Source organism: Labeo rohita, chromosome 14, assembly GCF_022985175.1.
Source record: "Labeo rohita strain BAU-BD-2019 chromosome 14, IGBB_LRoh.1.0, whole genome shotgun sequence".
In the NCBI taxonomy this organism is placed as follows: domain Eukaryota; kingdom Metazoa; phylum Chordata; class Actinopteri; order Cypriniformes; family Cyprinidae; genus Labeo; species Labeo rohita.
In genome coordinates this window covers 2,880,180-2,899,659 of record NC_066882.1, presented here as the reverse complement: position 1 = coordinate 2,899,659, position 19,480 = coordinate 2,880,180, and the positions used below count along the sequence as shown (strand labels likewise).

At 41.9% G+C, this 19,480-nt stretch overlaps 1 protein-coding gene across 1 annotated transcript in view; it reads right to left on the bottom strand.

Moving 5' to 3' along the window:
* Window positions 1-294: 294 nt before the first annotated feature.
* The window catches only part of kctd16a (potassium channel tetramerization domain containing 16a), a 28,983-nt gene continuing 9,797 nt past the window's right edge, over window positions 295-19,480 (bottom strand). The window contains exon 2 of the mRNA XM_051128372.1: window positions 295-1,273. Within this exon, the coding sequence (XP_050984329.1) occupies window positions 840-1,273 (434 nt within the window). The 3' untranslated portion in view covers window positions 295-839. The remainder of the gene's footprint in view (window positions 1,274-19,480) is intronic.

Sequence of the window (19,480 nt, the reverse complement as noted above, 5' to 3'; positions counted from 1 at the left end):
AGCAAAGCCAGTCCAAAACAGCTCTAAACAAATATGTGGTTAGATTTTGATGGGAGAGAGAACAGGAGATGAACCTTTTCACTGAAAGAAGCGTTATAACGAATTATGAAGTCATATTTTGTAACAGTTTCAAGTTCAAAACTATTTGTTTTCTTACAAACACGCATCTTTTTGGCTTCTCAAGATGTTATTGATAGACTGGAGTGGTGTGAATTACTTGTGGATTATTGTGATGTTTTTATCAGCTGTTTGGACTCTCATTCTGACGGCACCCATTCACTACAGAGGATCCATTGGTGAGCAAGTGATGCAATGCTGCATTTCTACAAAACTTTACATCTTGGGTGGCTTGAGGATGAGTATATTTTCAGGAGATTTTAATTTTTGGGTAAACTATACCTTTAAATCTCTCCATCATTTCAACACAGTACTGAATAATGCCAACCACATTCACATACGAATCTGCAGTTCTCATGTGTGCGCTGCATTTACAGGTGGAACGGCGTACAAAAGTGCTGTCCGTGCACGACTTTGAGCATCACCAGGTAATACACACTTGTGACTGTTTTGTATACACACAATCTGTTTTTATTTGTGAGGTTCGTCTAGACGCTGTGAAATTGGTTTAGACTTTAATGTCATTGTGCCGGGTAGCAAAACAGGACCGGTCCCTTTAGGAGTCACTTGAGGTTCACCGAATTGTTAATTGTGCATCTTGCCGCATGATTACACAGACGAGCCAATTAAGCCCAAGCAAAGAAGAATTATGATGTCATCGTGTGCGCTGAGAGCTCTGTTGTGTTGCGCTAATAGGCTCAGCGAGCCCGCAGGAAATCACTTCAGAGCTTATATTTTTTCAAGAGCTCCGACTGCCACATGTACTTCCTCTCCGGAAAGCGCTCTGGAATTTTAATCCGTCGGAAGTCCTGGATGCATTTCTCCAGCTCCTGCGCCGGCGTCATCTTCTCCTTAGTTGGTTTCCTCTTTCCCGCCATGACGTCACGCTGCCCCGCGTTTCGAACGCGGAGCAGATCAGTTCTCCTGGGAATCGGGGTCGGACCCTTTTTCACCGGACGGTCCAAAGTCTGGATGTTGGGCTGGCGGGTGACCGGACGCACGATGACCGTTTCCTGTGGAGAGCTGGCGTCCGATTGGCTCTCGGAACAGGAAGTGGAGAGCTCGTTGAAGGAAGTGCCGCTCTCACCCTCGCGCTCGCTCTTGTGGCTCTTGCAGCAGCAGTCGCAGTGAGAAGACGACCATCCGGATGGGCCACCTTAAAAACACAAAGCCACAAATGTCATCAAAGCACATACAGCCAAAATGATAACAGAAGTCGCGTCGGGAGTTGGAAGTCAGTGCAATTTTGTTGTAGGTATCAGATTGCAGAACGGCCCGTTCAGGAATCAGGATGTGTGAAACCTGATAACAAAGGTGAAAGAACTGAGGTGAACAAAGATATTCTTCATTTCCCTTTATAATACAGCAACACAAATGCTCCTCTAATGGCACGGATGTTTCTCATTTTACACAGTCGATGCTCATGCCAGCATTTAAGTAGCCATTTAAAATGCATCATTTGCTCAAAAGGAAATTAAACTCACAAACTTGAAAATAAAAAGCGTCACGTGCACACGGTGAAACGCATTAATATGTACGAGCGTGAGCTAGTCGCTTGGCATTGAGCCGTTTGACCTTATCAAGTTGACCTTATCAAAGACATAAAGAATTCACATTTAAATCGCCATCTGAACTATGTGTATCGATTTGTTTTGTGTTTTGGACAAAGAACGTTGCTAAAACCACAAAGGGCTGCGTCCTTGTCTCAAATAGATAAGCGTGTGCGTCAATCCATTTTGCTATCTGATGGACATCATGCATCAAAACAGTCTATGACTGGAGAGAAATCTCAAAGAAACATCAAAGTATTCTCTGAATGAAGGGATGGAGCACCTTCAGATGCATTTACATATTCACATTTTCATTTAATCCTTGAGTGCGACAGAGGTGGAGAATCTGAGCTCTAAAAATAGTATTACTGAACATGCTTTCTGTTAAAATGTCTGAAAATCAAACTTTGAGGCACTTTGTGAAACTGTGAATGGATGACATCCCGTTCACCTTCACAGGCAGACCGCAAACCAACCTCTAGCTATTCTGTTTCCTGGCAGGCCTGTACCGGCCCCATGTATCAACGGCCCTCCAGCCCAGGTGTCTCCTTCAATTCATGGACACAAATCACCTCCCACTGCAGGGATCCTGGATGAAAAACTCTGTGAATGAGTCCAGGTCATATTTCATGTCAAAGCAAAAAAAAATATATTTTTTATAAGGAAAATAAAATTCAGGACCATTAAAATTTTGATTACTGTAAAGCATAAATATACAAATGCATAAAAAAAAAAGAATTTATACAACATTAAAACAAATCTTTAGTTATGAGCATTAAATTATCTTTAGTTTACTACATAAATAAATGTAAGTAGTAAGACTTTATACTTCATGGTATTAAAATTAATCATTAGGTGAGACCATTAAAATTCTCTTTATTGTAATGAAAAAAGAAATTACAAATTTATGCATGATGGTAAATGATCCTTTATGGACTATTAAAATTCTCAATAATGCAAAATGTAAATAATACAAATGAATGCATGCATTTAAAAAAAAGTAAAGAATTTAAACATTGTGGTATTCAAATTAAGCATTATTTATCATTAAAATAATTTTAATTGCAGTGCAAAAAGAAAATAAAACTTAAATAAATAAATACAAATGTATACAAATTTGTATTACAAATTGCATTTCATTCCTGAAATGCAAAAGTAAATACATAAATAATAATAAAAAAAAAAAAAAGTAAGGATTTATAGCAATTGTGCATTAAATTGAAGCATAAACATTCTCACTCATAAATAAATCAATTAAATAAATAAACAAACAAATAAATGCATGCATAAAATGGTAATGCATTCATTCTTCATGGTGTTGCTTGTTTAACTTGAATTTTAGTAATACTGATTTTGATTTAAACAAACAAACAAACTTTTCCTTTAGAGTTATGAGAATTATTATATTGTTTTGCATTAAGATAATTTGATTGGAAAATACACTACCAGTCATTAGTTTTTAAACACTAAGTTTTAATGTTTATTTTAAAAGTCTCTTCTGCTCAACAAGCCTGCATTTATTTGATCCAAAGTACAGAAAAAACATTAACATTCTGAAATATTTTTACAATTTAAAATAGCTGTTTTCTATTTTAATATATTTTAAAATGTAATTTATTCCTGTGATTTCAAAGCTGAATTTTTAACATCTTTACTCCAGTAACATGATCCTTCAGAAATCAGTCTAATATTCTGATTTGCTGCTCAAAAATATTTATTATTAAGTTGAAAACAGCTGAGTAGAATTTGTTTCAGGCTTCTTTAATGAATAGAAAGTTCAGAAGAACAGCATTTATCTGAAATAGAAGTAGTTTGTAACATTATAAATGTCTTTGTAATTTCTTTCTCAAAAAATGCAATCAACTGTTTTAAATATTGATAATAATAATAAAAAAAAAATGCTGAACAGCAAATCGGAATGGTTTCTATGAAGACTGGAGTAATGATGTTGACAATTTAGTTTTGATCACAGGAATAAATTACATTTTAAAATATATTCAAATAGAACACAGTTATTTGAAATAGTAAAAATATTTCACAATATTACAGCTTTTGCTGTATTTTGGATCAAATAAATGCAGGCTTGGTGAGCAAGAGACTTAAATCTTACTGTTCAAAAACTTTTGACTGGTAGTGCATGCTTAAATGTAACAATGACAATGCAAAAACTGCATGATTTGTTAATGCAAAATTTATTTTAAGTAAATTGTTCCTATAATATAGCGATGCACCCACACAAATATAAGTATGTGTGTGGTCTTGCACATTTGCACATTGTTTTCTTAGTCCAATCCCTATGAATCACAACTGTGGTTTTGAGAACATAAAACGCAGTTACCTATATCTTGACAGAGGCTCGATAAAATAAGTCTGACATTTTCTCCCCAGGGGTCACCGTATCTCCACCTTCCTGTTATTGGTGTTTCTCTTTCTTTCACTCACGTCTAGAATTTCAACCCTTTTCCCATCAACTTGACACACTATTAAAAAGAATAATCGCCAATGAGACGTCATCTGCATAGAGGGATGCTATTTTACATCCGAGTATCGTTATTAGCAAAACACGACTCTCAGAAGCAATAATTTGTGTTCATTGTGTCTCCGAAGCAGCTAATTTATCCTGATTAATAACAAAATCATTCAGCTGAGCTGCAAATACATTTTGCTGAATGCAATAACGGGCTAATTGAAGGCGGTGTGATTGCTAGTGGCTTTCTAATGGGAACCCATGAATCTGACACCAGAATAAGCAGAACATTTCCCTGCATAACAATTAAAGCAGGTTCTCCTGTTTCCTCTGCACCCACTTCTCAGCTTCTGCAGGCTGAATAGAAAGGCTTTTACTTGAAGGATTGTTTCAAAATGGATGGTGCAGCCTAATGGGGCCACGAGTCAAGAAGCGAGGCGAGGTTGGAGCGTTTATACAAAAACTGGAGTCGGTCTGTGAAGATCTGGAGACGGTGCATTCCACGATCATTGCTTATTGGTATTACTGTAAGCGGTAAATATCAAATGGCCTCGGTCAGCAGGACATTAGGCTAATCTGCTGCTGTTTACCATTAATACTTGCCGAGCTTATGGCTGCAGTTTCTATCAGACAAGAAATTGATTGCATTTCGCTGTATCCAGCCCATCTTCTGTCTTCTGATCTGCGAGCGACTACAGAGCCGCGCATACGGCTGCACGGATCATATTCCAGGCCCATTACGGCCGGGGCTTGTCTGCAGAGCTAAATCAGTTACCGTATGTGAGTGCCTTCTCATGAATTACACAAGCCTGTGAGATGCATTTGGCACCGGGCTTGAGCAGAGACAATCTCATCACAAGGGGCAACCACCCACCAGCGTCTACCCACAATGCATTGCGTCTAAATGCCTGAGAGTGCTTCAGATCGCAATTCTCCTGAGCGGCGTGCTCGACGTAATGTGTTTGCTAGCGCTACAGCCGAGCGCAGACAACCGTTCCTAAAAATAGTGTGACGCACATCTATGCATTTTTAATTAACACTCGATCTTCTAATGCTCACATGAAGCAGCTGATGCTAATATAAGAAAACCGTATGGGCGGCAACTAATGTATTCGTGTTTATGACCTGCAGACATAATGCTTCCTGTGTATCTGTGCATTAAAGTTTGCAGAGATGTTTAACTGCTCAGAACTGCTGTGGTATTAATTATGGATTATGTCTACTGGAAGTCATAAGGCCAGGAATACAGATCCATTATCTCCTTTTTACTTCACTTGATTTCCTCTTCCGTAGGAAACAGACATCACAAATGAGATTTCTTTAAAATCTAAATTGTTTTTTCCTACACTAATGAGATTAACTTGAGATTTATCTTAAGTCTCCTGCTTATACAATTTTTCTCCTGAGAAAGAAACTATAATAACACAATCAAAAAACTTGATTTACTTACATTTTTATGGTTCTTTTGTAATTCGGTGGTGCTTATTAGTGCTGTACTATTTATTTTCATTTTGGTATTTAAGAACTTTTATCATTAGATGTAAAACATTGGTTTAGTACAGAGAAGTTTTTTGTAATTTTACAAGGTGTTTTGCTTATGCATGGATGGGAACGTTCTAGAACTTTATGTAACATTCTGGAATATTCTAGTGCATTCTGGAACATTCCAGTCATAAAAGGCAAAAATCATCCGACGTACACTTCTGAAGTTTTGGACGACTCACTTTTGCTAACTGTTTATGTTAACTGTTGTTTTTAGCTCAGTATTATGCATGTAGAATGTCATTTTTATGTATGAGTAACAGATTAGGTTGTATAAGTTGTCAACAACTGTTGTTTTTTAGGTTTCAAGTCCACTTCCAGAACAAAAATTGACAGATAATGTACTCACCCCTTGTCATCCAAAATGTTCACGTCTTTCTTTCTTCAGTCATAAAGAAATTGTTTTTTGAGGAATTTCAAAAAACATTACATTTCAGCATTATTCTCCATATAACGGACTGATATGGTGCCCGATTTAGAACTTCCGAAATGCAGTTTAAACGCGGCTTCAAACACTCCCAAATGCGGTTGTAAATGATCCCAGCCGAGGAAGAAGGGTCTTATCTAGTGAAACGATCTGTTATTTTCAGAAAAATAATACAATTTATATACTTTTTAATGGCAAGCGCTCGTCTTGTCTTACTCTGCTTGAACGTTTTTGTTCCGGCTCATGACAGTTAGGGTATGTCGAAAAACTCCCATCACATGTTCTCCCTCAACTTTAAAATCGTCCTATATCACAGTTTTACCTTTTTTGTTGAGGGTGTTTGATCTTCTTCGCATTATCACTTTGCAAAGACTGGGTTGGTACTTCCGCAGCGATGTAGGATGATTTTGAAATGATTTTTGAAGTTGAGGGAGAAAATATGATTGGAGTTTTTTGACATACCCTAACTGTCTTGAGTCAGAATACACAGAGTTCAGGGAGAGAAAGACAAGACGAGCGTATGATATTAAAAAGTATTTAAATTGGATTTTTTAAATGAAAATCATTTCGCTAGATAAGACCCTTCTTCCTCGGCTGGGATCGTTTACAACCACATTTGGGATCGTTCGAAGCTGCATTTAAACTGCATTTTGGAAGTTCAAAATCGGGGCACCATATCAGTCCATTATATGGAGAAAAATCCTGAAATGTTTCCCTCAAAAAACTATTTCTATACGACTGAAGAAAGAAAGACATGAACATCTTGGATGACAAAGGGGACAGTACATTATCTGAAAATTCTAGCTCCGGGTCAGTATGCTTAGAAAAAGCATCTCATTGTCATGTTGAAGAACCATCTCATTTTCTCCTCCAACTTCAAAACATCGCTGTTTTATCTTTTTTGTAAAGGGTGTTTGATCTTTTTTGCACGTTTACTTTATAAACACTGGGTCTGTACTTCTGCAGCGACGTAGCATTAAACCGGAATACACAGAGTTCATGCAAAGCTAGACAAGACAGGATTTGAGGTTAAAAAGTATATAAATTATTTTTTTTTAAGAAAATAACCAGTTGTTTTGCTAGATAAGACCCTTCTTCCTTGGCTGGGATCATTTGGAGCCTTTTAAAGCTGCATTTAAACTGCAATTCAAATTCCACTATATGAAGAGAAATCCTGAAATGTTTTCCCTCAAAAACCATCATTTCTTTACAGCTGAAGAAAGAAAGACATGAACATCTTGGATGACAAGGGGGTGAGTACATCTGTTAATTTTTGTTCTGGAAGTGAACTTCTCCTTTAACACAAGCTCAGGATATTTTCATGTTTTATTCTACAACATAAACCACATCAGAGATGTATAATACCCCACTCAAGACTTGAAGCTTTTATGTTTCTTGAAAAAGGCAACTGCTAACAAGTGGCTAAATAGGACTATACAGAGGTTGTTTGGGACAATAAACAGGAAAAGTAATTTACTCACTAGTCCACTTTTATAGCCTTACTGTGTTTAAACTATTGTAACTCAAACTCTCCAACTTCTAAATTTCAAATAGAGACAAAGAGTGATAAATAAACTGATCAGCTTACAGTATAAGGCTCGTCGCTTTAGACTCTCAATCCTGTTGGGCGTCCTCAATCTGGCAGCCCACATGAGGGTCAAGTCTTAGGAGGAGGGGGCAGGAGAAACAATATTTTAAATATGGACTGTGGTACCCATTTCAACCACTAGCTGTCAATATTACATACTCCACCTTTAACTTTTGTAGGCGACAGAGCTGAATGAACGTCACATACTTTTGAAAATCCAGCATTTAGCTGAGCCTAATAACACAGTTTGTGTGCCTTTATGTATCAGACGTTCATTGCGCTTGTGACATCTGAGGCTGAGACTGTAGCAGATGCAAACTTCCTGGTTGGCGTAAAATACATCATCACTGCAGCACTCTGTAGCTATAAATCAAATCTGTGAAAGATGTACTAATCAAATGTTTTATAAAAGTCGGGCGAAACTATTTTCTTTTGAACCGTGTTGATCCAAATCCATCCAGCTCTCAAATATAAGGTCTATCTACAAACAGCAAGGGGGAAAAATAAATATTCCCAGCTCTTGAAAAATGACTGAGTCAAGCCGTCCATTTTGGTATGCCAGGAAAGTCAACCAATCATACTCACCACCACAACCCTGCAGGCATTTCTGGATTGGAGCTATTTCCACATACACACAGGCATGCATACAGGATTCAGCCTCGGTTTGCACAATACAATGATAACCATCAATTTTACTGACATAAAAATAAAAGTGTTTCCGCAGGTACAGGTCTTTCTGCACCCCTGGCTTTCGTGGCTCTCACTTCAGATCACAGAAAAGACAATAAATGCCTCGTCATTTTTAACAGATCGGTTTGATATGAGAAATTGGCGAAGGAATCTTTGAGACCAGTGATACTGATATATATTAGGAGCCTGTGCAAATCAACATAAAATCAACTACTAATGCATGATGCTGATTAACAATATGTGCATTTAGGGTTAGTTTAGTACAAGAGCTCTGTGTAAATATGTATTGTGTCCATGTCTGAATAAAGAGGTTTGATGTCTTTGCGAGGGAGCAGCCATATAGAAAACTCATCTTTGCGAATAAAATAAATATTTTACTTGCTATATTAAGCTGTGAAAATCCAAACTATGCTGGTAATAACACTAATGAGGTGTCCGAATGCAAAGAGCCGATGCGTCATGGGAAATGTGGCAGGGTGACTGAAGGGTCCAGAGGGGTTGGACTTAATAAACACCCATTGTCCTAATCCAAGGACACGTAATGCCAGTCCCAGTCTCAGAGTCTGCAATCCAGGGGCTTTGTGCTGGAAGATTACAGACAATGTGACAATTTCATCCTCTGACTGATGTTGACACAATGCAATCTCCTTCCTTTGTTAAAGGCAGCCATGTGCGTCAGTGGGAGAGAAGCGTCTGACAGACAGATCGGAGAGCCCAGATCATCTCAATGTAGTCATGACCCTCTCAAAGCGCTGATGGGTGTAATAAGACCAACAGAATGAGATGACTGAGAACCTGTCATTACTACTGTGGCTTCTTTTGAGACGTGGAGAAAGACAAATTTCACAGCGTCATACAGAAGCGACAGTGAGGGAGAGCAGGAATATTCTAATACTAAAGCTGTAAGATTCACGTAGCAATGTAACCTGAAGGCTTCTTTAGGTGAGAGTATAAAACACTTTTGATGCTTAGTCTAGACAAACTTTCTCCTTCTGTTATTAATATTTTGTACACTCTGGAAATTCTCTCAACCAGCTTCTTGAGGTGCATCTTGAGATGCTTTTATATAGTATTGATGGAGACATTTACTTCACTGTCTGGTCTAATCCACTCATTAAACAAATAAAGAATTAACCAAATGTAATATTTTCTTAAAGGAGAAGTCCACTTCCAGAACAACAATTTACAAAAAATGTACTCACCCTTTTGTCATCTAAGATGTTCATGTCTTTCTGTCTTCAGTCGTAAAGAAATTATGGTTTTTGAGGAAAACGTTTCAGGATTTTTCTTCATATAATGGACTTCAATGGTGCCCCCGATTTTGAACTTCCAAAATGTAGATTAAATTCAGCTTCAAAGGCTCTAAATGATCCCAGCCAAGTAACAAGGTCATATCTAGTGAAACGATCGGTCGAAAAATAAAAATTTGTATTCTTTTTAAGCACAAAAGCTTGTGTAGCACAGGCTCTGGGTTGTGTGTTCACGACACTACGTATTATTGAATCATGTCGAAAGGTCATGAGAGTCTCGTTCAGCAAAATGCACGAATCTTTTTTCGAGTCATTTCGTTTATTTTAGCAAAACATAATTAAAATGTTACATGTTACTTCCCTAACACATCTACTGCTTACACAAACGCTGATCACACTACAAACAAGACAAAACTGTAAAGCTATAAGAAACACAAAAATTAATTTATTGTTTATCTGGGTCTTTAGTCTATGATTAGCTCACCTCACCTCTTATCTGACAAGTTTTCGGGTTTGAGTCATTCATTCATCACGTGACAGCCCCATAAGATGAACGAATGACTCGAAACAGGTGAACTAATTCCAATACAGAACCTAATAGGATGTTGCACATCACTCCCAGAGACGACTCGTTCTTCCCGAGTCACATTAAAGATCCGTTCAAAATGAACAAATCATTCAAGAACGTGCATTCCAGAGCCTGCGCTACACAAGCTTTTGTGCTTAAAAAGTATAAAAAAAAATATTTTTCGAAAAAATGGCCGATCGTTTCGCTAGATAAGACCCTTCTTCCTCTGCTGCGATCATTTAGAGCCATTTGAAGCTGCATTGAAACTACATTTTGGAAGTTCAAAATCTGGGGCACAATTGAAGTCCATTATATGAAGAAAAATCCTGAAATGTTTTCCCCGGTACAAAGCTGTCACTGGGTTGTTACCTAATGGTACAAAAGCTAAAAGGTACATCTTTGTCCCTTATTGACCCCTAAATGGTATATATTAGTATCTTAGAAGTGCATATTAATACAAATTGCACATAATTAGACTACGCTAGTAAAAAAGTTATAGATTTAAAATGCATTTATTTTATACTTAGTTCAAGTCTTTTAACATATTAACTGACATATCGCATGAGACTTCTGAAAAAAAAACGTAATTACATTTTATCTGAAGTACTACTTGTGCACAATGCACATTTCTTAATATTAAGCCTAAAATATGTTTTAATGCCGCTAATGATGAGGATTGTATAATCTTTAAATAACATCGGTCTTCAAATGCAAAATATTTGAAGTGTCCCTAAAGTCCCTAAAGTATGTCTTTACTTGGACTTCATGACTACTTCCGCACATACCAGTTTAATATACTAAAAGTACAATTGCAGGGTACTTTTATTAAGTACATAATATGTAAATGTATTTGTAGTATATTTAGCATTAAATAAATGTATTTTTAATACATTTTACTATATTTATTTCACACTAGGGTACTATTTTTGTTTAACATTAACAGGTACAGAACATAATCAACGTCATTTTCAAAAAATTAACAACAGTGAACCCTTTAACTATAATAATAAATGTCTCACTTAGCTTTGCTTTTATTTAAATAAATCCAGATGTTTCTCTGTTTTTGTCATTACTCTATCCACTCTTCTGTTTGCTTGAGAAATCAAGTGTTATATTTGAACAAAGCTCACACTTCAAAGCTTGTTTTACATATTTTTATACTAAATACGTCATTAAATAACAAATGAAAACAGTTAATATCAATATTTTATGAGAGCATAAACACTGAAAAAATAAATAAATAAATACTGTACTGAGAGTACTGATACTATTATCCACACTTACAACTGCATGATATAAAGACAGTTCACCCAAAAATGACTAGTCTAATGTACTCACCCTAATGTCATCCACATCCAATGCTTTGGTTATTCTTTAGATTTAGGATATTTTTAATGTGAGGTTTCTGTCCCTGTAATGAAAGTCCAGGTAGTCAAAACTTAAGTATTCAAAAACCCTGAAGCTCATGAACCAATGCACACGTTTCGATTCTATGTGATGTGCTCTATGAGGTTGATCATTTAGATGTTAAATCTAAATTAAATCTGTTCTTCATAAAAAGTGAATGTCCAACCTGATCTCATTATCTGTTGACGAGACTTGGATGAAACTGCTCAGTTCATATGGATTCGTTGTGTTCGGATGTTTTTATGACCTTTTTTGAATCTTTTAATCCTTGGTCACCTGGATTTTCAGTGGAGGCATAGAAACCTCTCAGGTTTCATTAGAAAATATCTTAGTCTGTGTTTCAAAGATCAACCAAAGTTGTGAGGGTTTGGAGCAACATGAGAGTGAGTAAATGATGACAGAATTTTTTTGGATGAACTAACCCTTTAATTATTGAGATTAGGTTGGATCAATAACCAGGTAGCCAGAAAGAGACTGCCAAGCATGAGCATCCTGCACTTAAAGAAACATGAAAGTAGCATCTATGCATACTATATGCATACTATGTAGTAAGCTAAAACAGTCTGGTTCGCTTGGAGATTTGGTTTGGTGCCTAACCAATTAAATATAACTATAAAAAATAAAATAATAATTGTAATGATAGTAATTGCACATTCTTTATTTTTTTTTATTAAAATAATAAACAAAATACTATTATTGTAACGAAGACGCAGAGGTGGAATCCAAAAGCGGATGTTTATTAAAACAACAGCAAACATACACAATGAACCGTAATCCAAGCAGGCAGTGAGTAAAAGCAGGCAGTGGGTCAGATAACGAGAGAAACAGTCCAGTATAACAAACGTAACAATGGGGGTAATCCAGAGAGCGATGGTCAGAGGCAGAAATAGGTCAAACCTTGTAATCAGTCCACACAAGCAAACAATCCAAACAGGGGTGATCCGTAAACTCAGAAATCCATAAACAAAGCAAAACAGCAACAGGTAATCCAACAGAGTAAAGTTTACAACGCTCGGTAAGGCAGGTTTAACTGGCAATACTTCGCGAATGTGTGAGCACATGGTGAGTCCTTATATACTGCCAAACAGGAAGTAGCAGTAGAAGCAGCAGAGGGAGCATGCAGGCAGTACTGGGGTGAGGGCTCCCTCTGCTGGCTTGGCGTTACAGAATCCCCCCCCCTAGGAGCGACTCCTGGCGCTCAAACAACAGTCCAGGTGGGTGGGGAAACAGAGGCAAAACAGGGGGTGGGACAGAGGGCCAGGTCCATGTAGAGCAGGTGGGCCTGGATCGTGGAGCAGGGACAGACAGTGAAGCACTGGAGGACCTGGACCATGGAGCAGTGGCAGACAGTGAAGCACTGGAGGACCTGGGCCGTGGGGCTGTGGCAGACAGTGGAACCCTGGAGGTCCTGGGCCGTGGTGCAGTGGCAGACAGTGAAGCACTGGAGGACCTGGGCCGTGGGGCTGTGGCAGACAGTAGAACCCTGGAGGTCCTGGGCCGTGGTGCTGTGGCAGACAGTGGAAACCTGGAGGACCTGGGCCGTGGAGCGACAGCAGACCGTGAAATACTGACGTGCCTGGGCCGCAGAGCAATGACAGACAGTGGAACACTGGAGGTCCTGGGCCGTGGAGCAGTAGCAGACCGTGAAGTACTGGAAGGCCAGGGCCGTGGAACAATGGCAGAGTAGGGAACCATGGTGGGGCAGGCAGAGCAGGTAGGGCTGGGAGCCATGGCGACGCAGGCAGAGCAGACAGAACAGGGGGCCATAGCGAGGCAGGCAAAGCGGTGTGCACATGAATGATTTCTTTGGCCTTCTTGATAGCGACATGGCGGGCAGAGAGTTCATAATAGGCCTTTGTGACTGTGACATGGTGGGCAGAGAGTTCATGATAGGACGCCGCTCCCATAGGAGGATCTACAGCTAGCGCTGACACCTCTGGGGGCATGGGCGCAGATGCTTGGGCAGAAGAGGCCTCTGACGTAGACTCGTGGACAGACGAGGCAGTGAGTTCATTAATGGACGCCACCTCCTTAGGAGGTTCTACAGCGCATGCTGACACCTCAGGAGGTATTGGCGCAAACTCTTGGACAAGAGAGGCTTCTGGTATAGACTCGTGGATAGACGAGGCCTTGGGAGCAGACTCGTGGATAGACAAGGCTTCTTGAGCAGACTCGTGGACAGATGAAGCTTCGGGAGTAGACTCGTGGGCAGACGAAGCTTCTGGAGCAGACTCGTGGACAGACGAAGCTTCTGAAGCGGTCTCGTAGACAGACGAAGCTTCTGGAGCGGTTTCGTAGACAGGCGAGGCCTCCGGGGCAGACTCGTGGACCGGTGAGGCCTCGGGAGCAGACTTTTGGACAGAAGAGGCCTCTGGAGCACAGTATGCTGCCCACATACTGAGGATGGCTACGGCCATTACAGGCAGCGCAGTAGCTAGTGGGGTGTCTGTTGACCTTGTGGGTGCTGATGTTATGGGCTTGTGGCTTGTGAATGTGGGCTCTGCGTGGCTTGGGAGCGTGGGCTCTGCGTGGCTTGGGAGCGTGGGCTCTGCGTGGCTTGGGAGCGTGGGCTCTGCGTGGCTTGGGAGCGTGGGCTCTGCGTGGCTTGGGAGCGTGGGCTCTGCGTGGCTTGGGAGCGTGGGCTCTGCGTGGCTTGGGAGCGTGGGCTCTGCGTGGCTTGGGAGCGTGGGCTCTGCGTGGCTTGGGTCAGAAATGTTATAGGGGACCAGATGAGGATTTGGTAGGATAATAGCTTTTTGCCTTGAGTTAGGGAGGCCTGCCGTGGCCGGACTTGACTCAGGGAGGCCTGCCGTGGCCGGACTTGACTTGGGAAGAACAGCGGTGACTTGACCTGGCTCGTGTAGTCCAGCTGTGACTTGACTTGGCTTGTGAAGGTCAACTGTGACTTGACTTGGCTCAGGGACAATAGCAGCAACTTGACTTGGCTCATGAAGAACAACCGTAGCGTGGCTTAGCTCAGGGAAGACAGCAGCAATTTGACTTGGCTTGTGAAGATCTGCTGTAACCTGGCTTGACTCAGGAACAACATGGCTTGACTCAGGAACAACATGGCTTGACTCAGGAACAACATGGCTTGACTCAGGAACAACATGGCTTGACTCAGGAACAACATGGCTTGACTCAGGAACAACATGGCTTGACTCTGTTGCTTGACTTGACTCTGTTGCTTGACTTGACTCTGTTGCTTGACTTGACTCTGTTGCTTGACTTGACTCTGTTGCTTGACTTGACTCTGTTGCTTGACTTGACTCTGGAACTCGACTGGACTCGGAAGCTTTTGACCCTTGAGCAGCAGCTGTAGCTTGACTTGACCTTGGAGCTTGACTTGACCTTGGAGCTTGACTTGACCTTGGAGCTGCAACTGTAGCTTGATTTGGTTCTGCAGCTTGACTTGGTTCTGCAGGAACAGTAGCTGTCATTTTAGCTGCCCATACAGCCATTAGGGGTGAGTCCAGTACGTGTGCCATCATGAGGCGTGGCTTGGAGACAGTGATTATCTTGTGGAGTGGCTCTGGGATGGCAGCCATCTTGTGAACTGGCTTGGGGAAGGCGGCCATCTTGTGGATTGGCTCTGGGAAGGCGGCCATCTTGTGGACTGGCTCTGGGACGGCGGCCATCTTGTGGACTGGCTTGGAGATAGCAGCCATCTTGTGAGCTGGTTGTAGGAGGGTAGCCATGACAGGTGCAGACTCCGGACGGGCAGGAATGGCGTGAGCAGGCCCTGGAGCGGCAGGCATGGCGTGAGCAGGCCCTGGAGCGGCAGGCATGGCGTGAGCAGGCCCTGGAGCGGCAGGCATGGCGTGAGCAGGCCCTGGAGCGGCAGGCATGGCGTGAGCAGGCCCTGGAGCAGGAAACGTGACGTGAGCAGGCTTTGGCTTTGCAGGCATGACGTGAACAGGCTTTGGCTTGGTGGATGTGGCTTGAACAGGCTGTGGTGTGGTGGTTACTGCGGGATTGCGGGGTCCCTCGTCCGCAATCCCAACAGTGTATGATGATCCGCTTAGGAGTAGGGCATGATCAATATATTTCTCTAGTGACCAATGAATCTTTCCCCCAGGTAGCCATGAACGAATGGGATCGTTTAAACCCACCCGAAAAATGTCCTTCAGTGCCACGTCATTAAAATCAACAAGGTAACACAGTCCACAAAATTCCTCTACATACTCCTCTATAGCCTTGTCCCCTTGACGAAGGCAGAGGAGACGAGATACTGTTGGGTTCATGTTGGCTGAACGTTTCCGCTGGATTCTTGGTAGGCGAAGTATTCTGTAACGAAGACGCAGAGGTGGAATCCAAAAGCGGATGTTTATTAAAACAACAGCAAACATACACAATGAACCGTAATCCAAGCAGGCAGTGAGTAAAAGCAGGCAGTGGGTCAGATAACGAGAGAAACAGTCCAGTATAACAAACGTAACAATGGGGGTAATCCAGAGAGCGATGGTCAGAGGCAGAAATAGGTCAAACCTTGTAATCAGTCCACACAAGCAAACAATCCAAACAGGGGTGATCCGTAAACTCAGAAATCCATAAACAAAGCAAAACAGCAACAGGTAATCCAACAGAGTAAAGTTTACAACGCTCGGTAAGGCAGGTTTAACTGGCAATACTTCGCGAATGTGTGAGCACATGGTGAGTCCTTATATACTGCCAAACAGGAAGTAGCAGTAGAAGCAGCAGAGGGAGCATGCAGGCAGTACTGGGGTGAGGGCTCCCTCTGCTGGCTTGGCGTTACAATTATACTGTAAAATAAAAAAGTGAGTATTAAACAAAAATACAATTATTTTATAGTGCACCTAAAAAATACAATACTTATATTTACATTTTCTTTTATTTATTTATTTATTTATTTATTTATTTATTTTTAATGAATAATCATCCATTTCAAACCTAAAATCAGCAAGCTTTTATTTTGGCAGGTTGCCGCCATCAGTTTTGAAGCGCTTCAGTAAGCGAATGAAGTATCAGTTTTTGCGATTTGCTCTTAAACCGGCAACGAATAGTCGAAATTTATGCTTTCAGTCAGGATCGACATCTTAAAAAGTATTACAGTTGATCGATCTGAAACAGTGATTCTACATTAAAGGGGTCATCAGATGCCCATGCCCAAGTTGATATGATTCTTTAGGGTCTTAATGAAAAGTCTATAATATACTTTGGTTAAAAATTCTCAATAGTTGTGTAAAACAACACCCATTTTACCTTGTCAAAATGAGCTCTGCAAAAATCATCCCATTCTGAGGGATTGTTCCTTTAAATGCAAATGAGCTCTGCTCACCCCGCCCCTCTCTTCTCTCTGTGGAGTGACGAGCCTGTTTACTTTAGCCACATTTAGCCGTGTTTAGCCACAAAACTTGCTAACTAGCATGTTATTAGGAAAGGTGATTGCAGAGATTCATAAAAAAAACTAATAATACTAAATACTAAAAAACGGAGACGTCACGTCGGTGACCGACGAATTGGGATCTCGCTTAGAGAGACCAATCTGCTTTGAGTGTAAACTAAACGAGCCAATGTACATTGGCATGCGATGATTGCATCCAGCTGCCGCTGATCACAGCGCGAGTATAAATATGCAGCAGGTGCAGAGCATTGTCAGGTTTTCGCTGAGGAGCCGAGCCGGTGACCCGGCGGTCCAGCGGTGGTACAGCAGCTATGGCGATGGGACGTGACGTCTCCGTTCCCTCCTTCAGGGAACAAGGGTTACATACGTAACCGAGACGTTAAGATATCCCGTCCCATAGCGCGAAGTCACATTTCCATCTCCCACTATTCACATTAACCCTTTTTCGCACAAGTCAAAAACCACCTTAAGCAAGCGTAAAAACTTTTTTTGCGAATTAAGGATTTTTTTTTCTGCTCGTTTCTGATGCAGTACTTCAAAATACGCACTAAAACAGCGTGATGGAAACATAGCTAGTGAGTTAACAGTTGTTAAAGGGGTCATCGGATGCAAAGTTCACTTTTTCATGTTGTTTGAACATTAATACATGTTGGGAGTGTATGTACAAATCTACCCTATAATGATAAAAATCCATGCAGTGGTTTTTAATTAATCTGTAAAAATAATATCCCCTTTTTCAAATCGAGCCATTCTCAGATGCCTGTCGTTGTGGCGTCACACCCACAGAGGGCGCTCCTATGATAGTTGATTGACATAAGTGTCTTACTTCAGACCTGCCTTAAATCAGCTGTCACAGTCCGACCTCCATTGTTCCAATGCCGGAGCAGGGATGTAAGTTAGACAAGAATATCTCTGATTGAGCGATTGAGGTGTTGTGTTGCTGGATGTAATAATGAACATACTGGCTGTCATTTACTCCCGACATCTGAGCCTCTGAAGATGCAGTAGATTACATTACGTTGTTTGTTTAGCTGCCGCTGATCGCATCGCGAGTATAAATATGCAGCAGGTGCAGAGCATTGTCAGGTTTTCGCTGAGGAGCCGAGCCGGAGACCCGACGGTCCAGCGGTGGAACAGCAGCTATGGCGACGGGACATGACGTCTCTGTTCCCTCCTTTAGGGAACGAGGGTTACATACGTAACCGAGACGTTCCCCATTCAGTCGGTCACTTCGAGTCATGTCGGTGACCGACGAATTGGGATCCCTACCAAAGCGCCACGGCTGCTGATCCCCTCCAGTGTCCTGAGCGAGCTCCTTGTGCCCGCTTCCTGGCCTAGGCCGGGCTCGCAACAAGAATACCAGTCACTGTATACCACAGCACTACCCACTTCCGTGCAGCTGGAGCACTGGGAATGTGCGGAAGCCCCACCTTTCCTGTAGGAGGTTCGAAGCATTTACACACATGACTCATTTATCAGGAGCATATGGAAGATTGGAGGTGACTGTGACCTTCTTAGAGTAGCAGACATCCTGCTGGGAAACACGGGCTCTGAGGCTATACCGTGGACTTTTACACATATGGGATCCACTTAGGTCTCTCATATGGACCCCATCCCTCTACCGGTTCTCATGGATTCGTCGAGTGAGGGCCTGACGCCTGACGCTCCGCTACGTCTGGCTGCCGAAGGGATGGAGGAGCTCAACAGGGTCTACTGTATGGACACTCTGGAGCAGTTTTTGCAAGCTGACCCGAGCCGGGGCCACTCAGTGCTTCTACCCGTTTGAGGTGGACACAGGAGGAAACCGGCTCTACACGAAGGCTATAGAATCTAGCGAACGTGTTAGGGGTCGCCTAGCCTGCAGCTCTACAGATATCTGTCAGTGAGGCGCCACGAGCCAGCGCCCACGAGGATGCAACACTTCTAGTTGAGTGAGCTCGCAACCTGAGCGGGCAGGGCACACCCTGTGCTTGATAAGCCAGGGTGATGGCATCCACTATCCAGTGGGCCATCCTCTGCTTGGAGACGGCATTCCCCTTCTGCCGCCCTCCGAAACAGACAAAGAGCTGGTCTGAGGTCCTGAAGCTTTGTGTCCGGTCTACGTACAATCTTAGGGCTCGGACGGGACAAAGCAAAGCTAGCTCAACACCTGGTCCCTGAAGGGAGTTGTGGGAACCTTGGGCACATAGCCGGGACTCTAGACTCTAGAACTCTAGGCACGATTCGTCGACCGAAAATGCGTACAGGTCCCCTACCCTCTTGATGAAGGCCGAGCAGGAGCAGAGTCTTCATTGAAAGGAACTTCAGCTCAACTGAATGCAAAGGCTCAAATGGGGCCTGTCGTAGTGCTGTCAGAACTAAGGACAGATCCCAAGAGGGTCCAGAGGGGGGCCGAGGCAGATTTAGCCTTCTTGCCCCCCTGAGGAACCTGATGACCAGGTCATGCTTTCCCACCGACTTCCCTTCTATGGGGTTGTGGTGTGCAGAAATAGCAGCCACGTAGACTTTA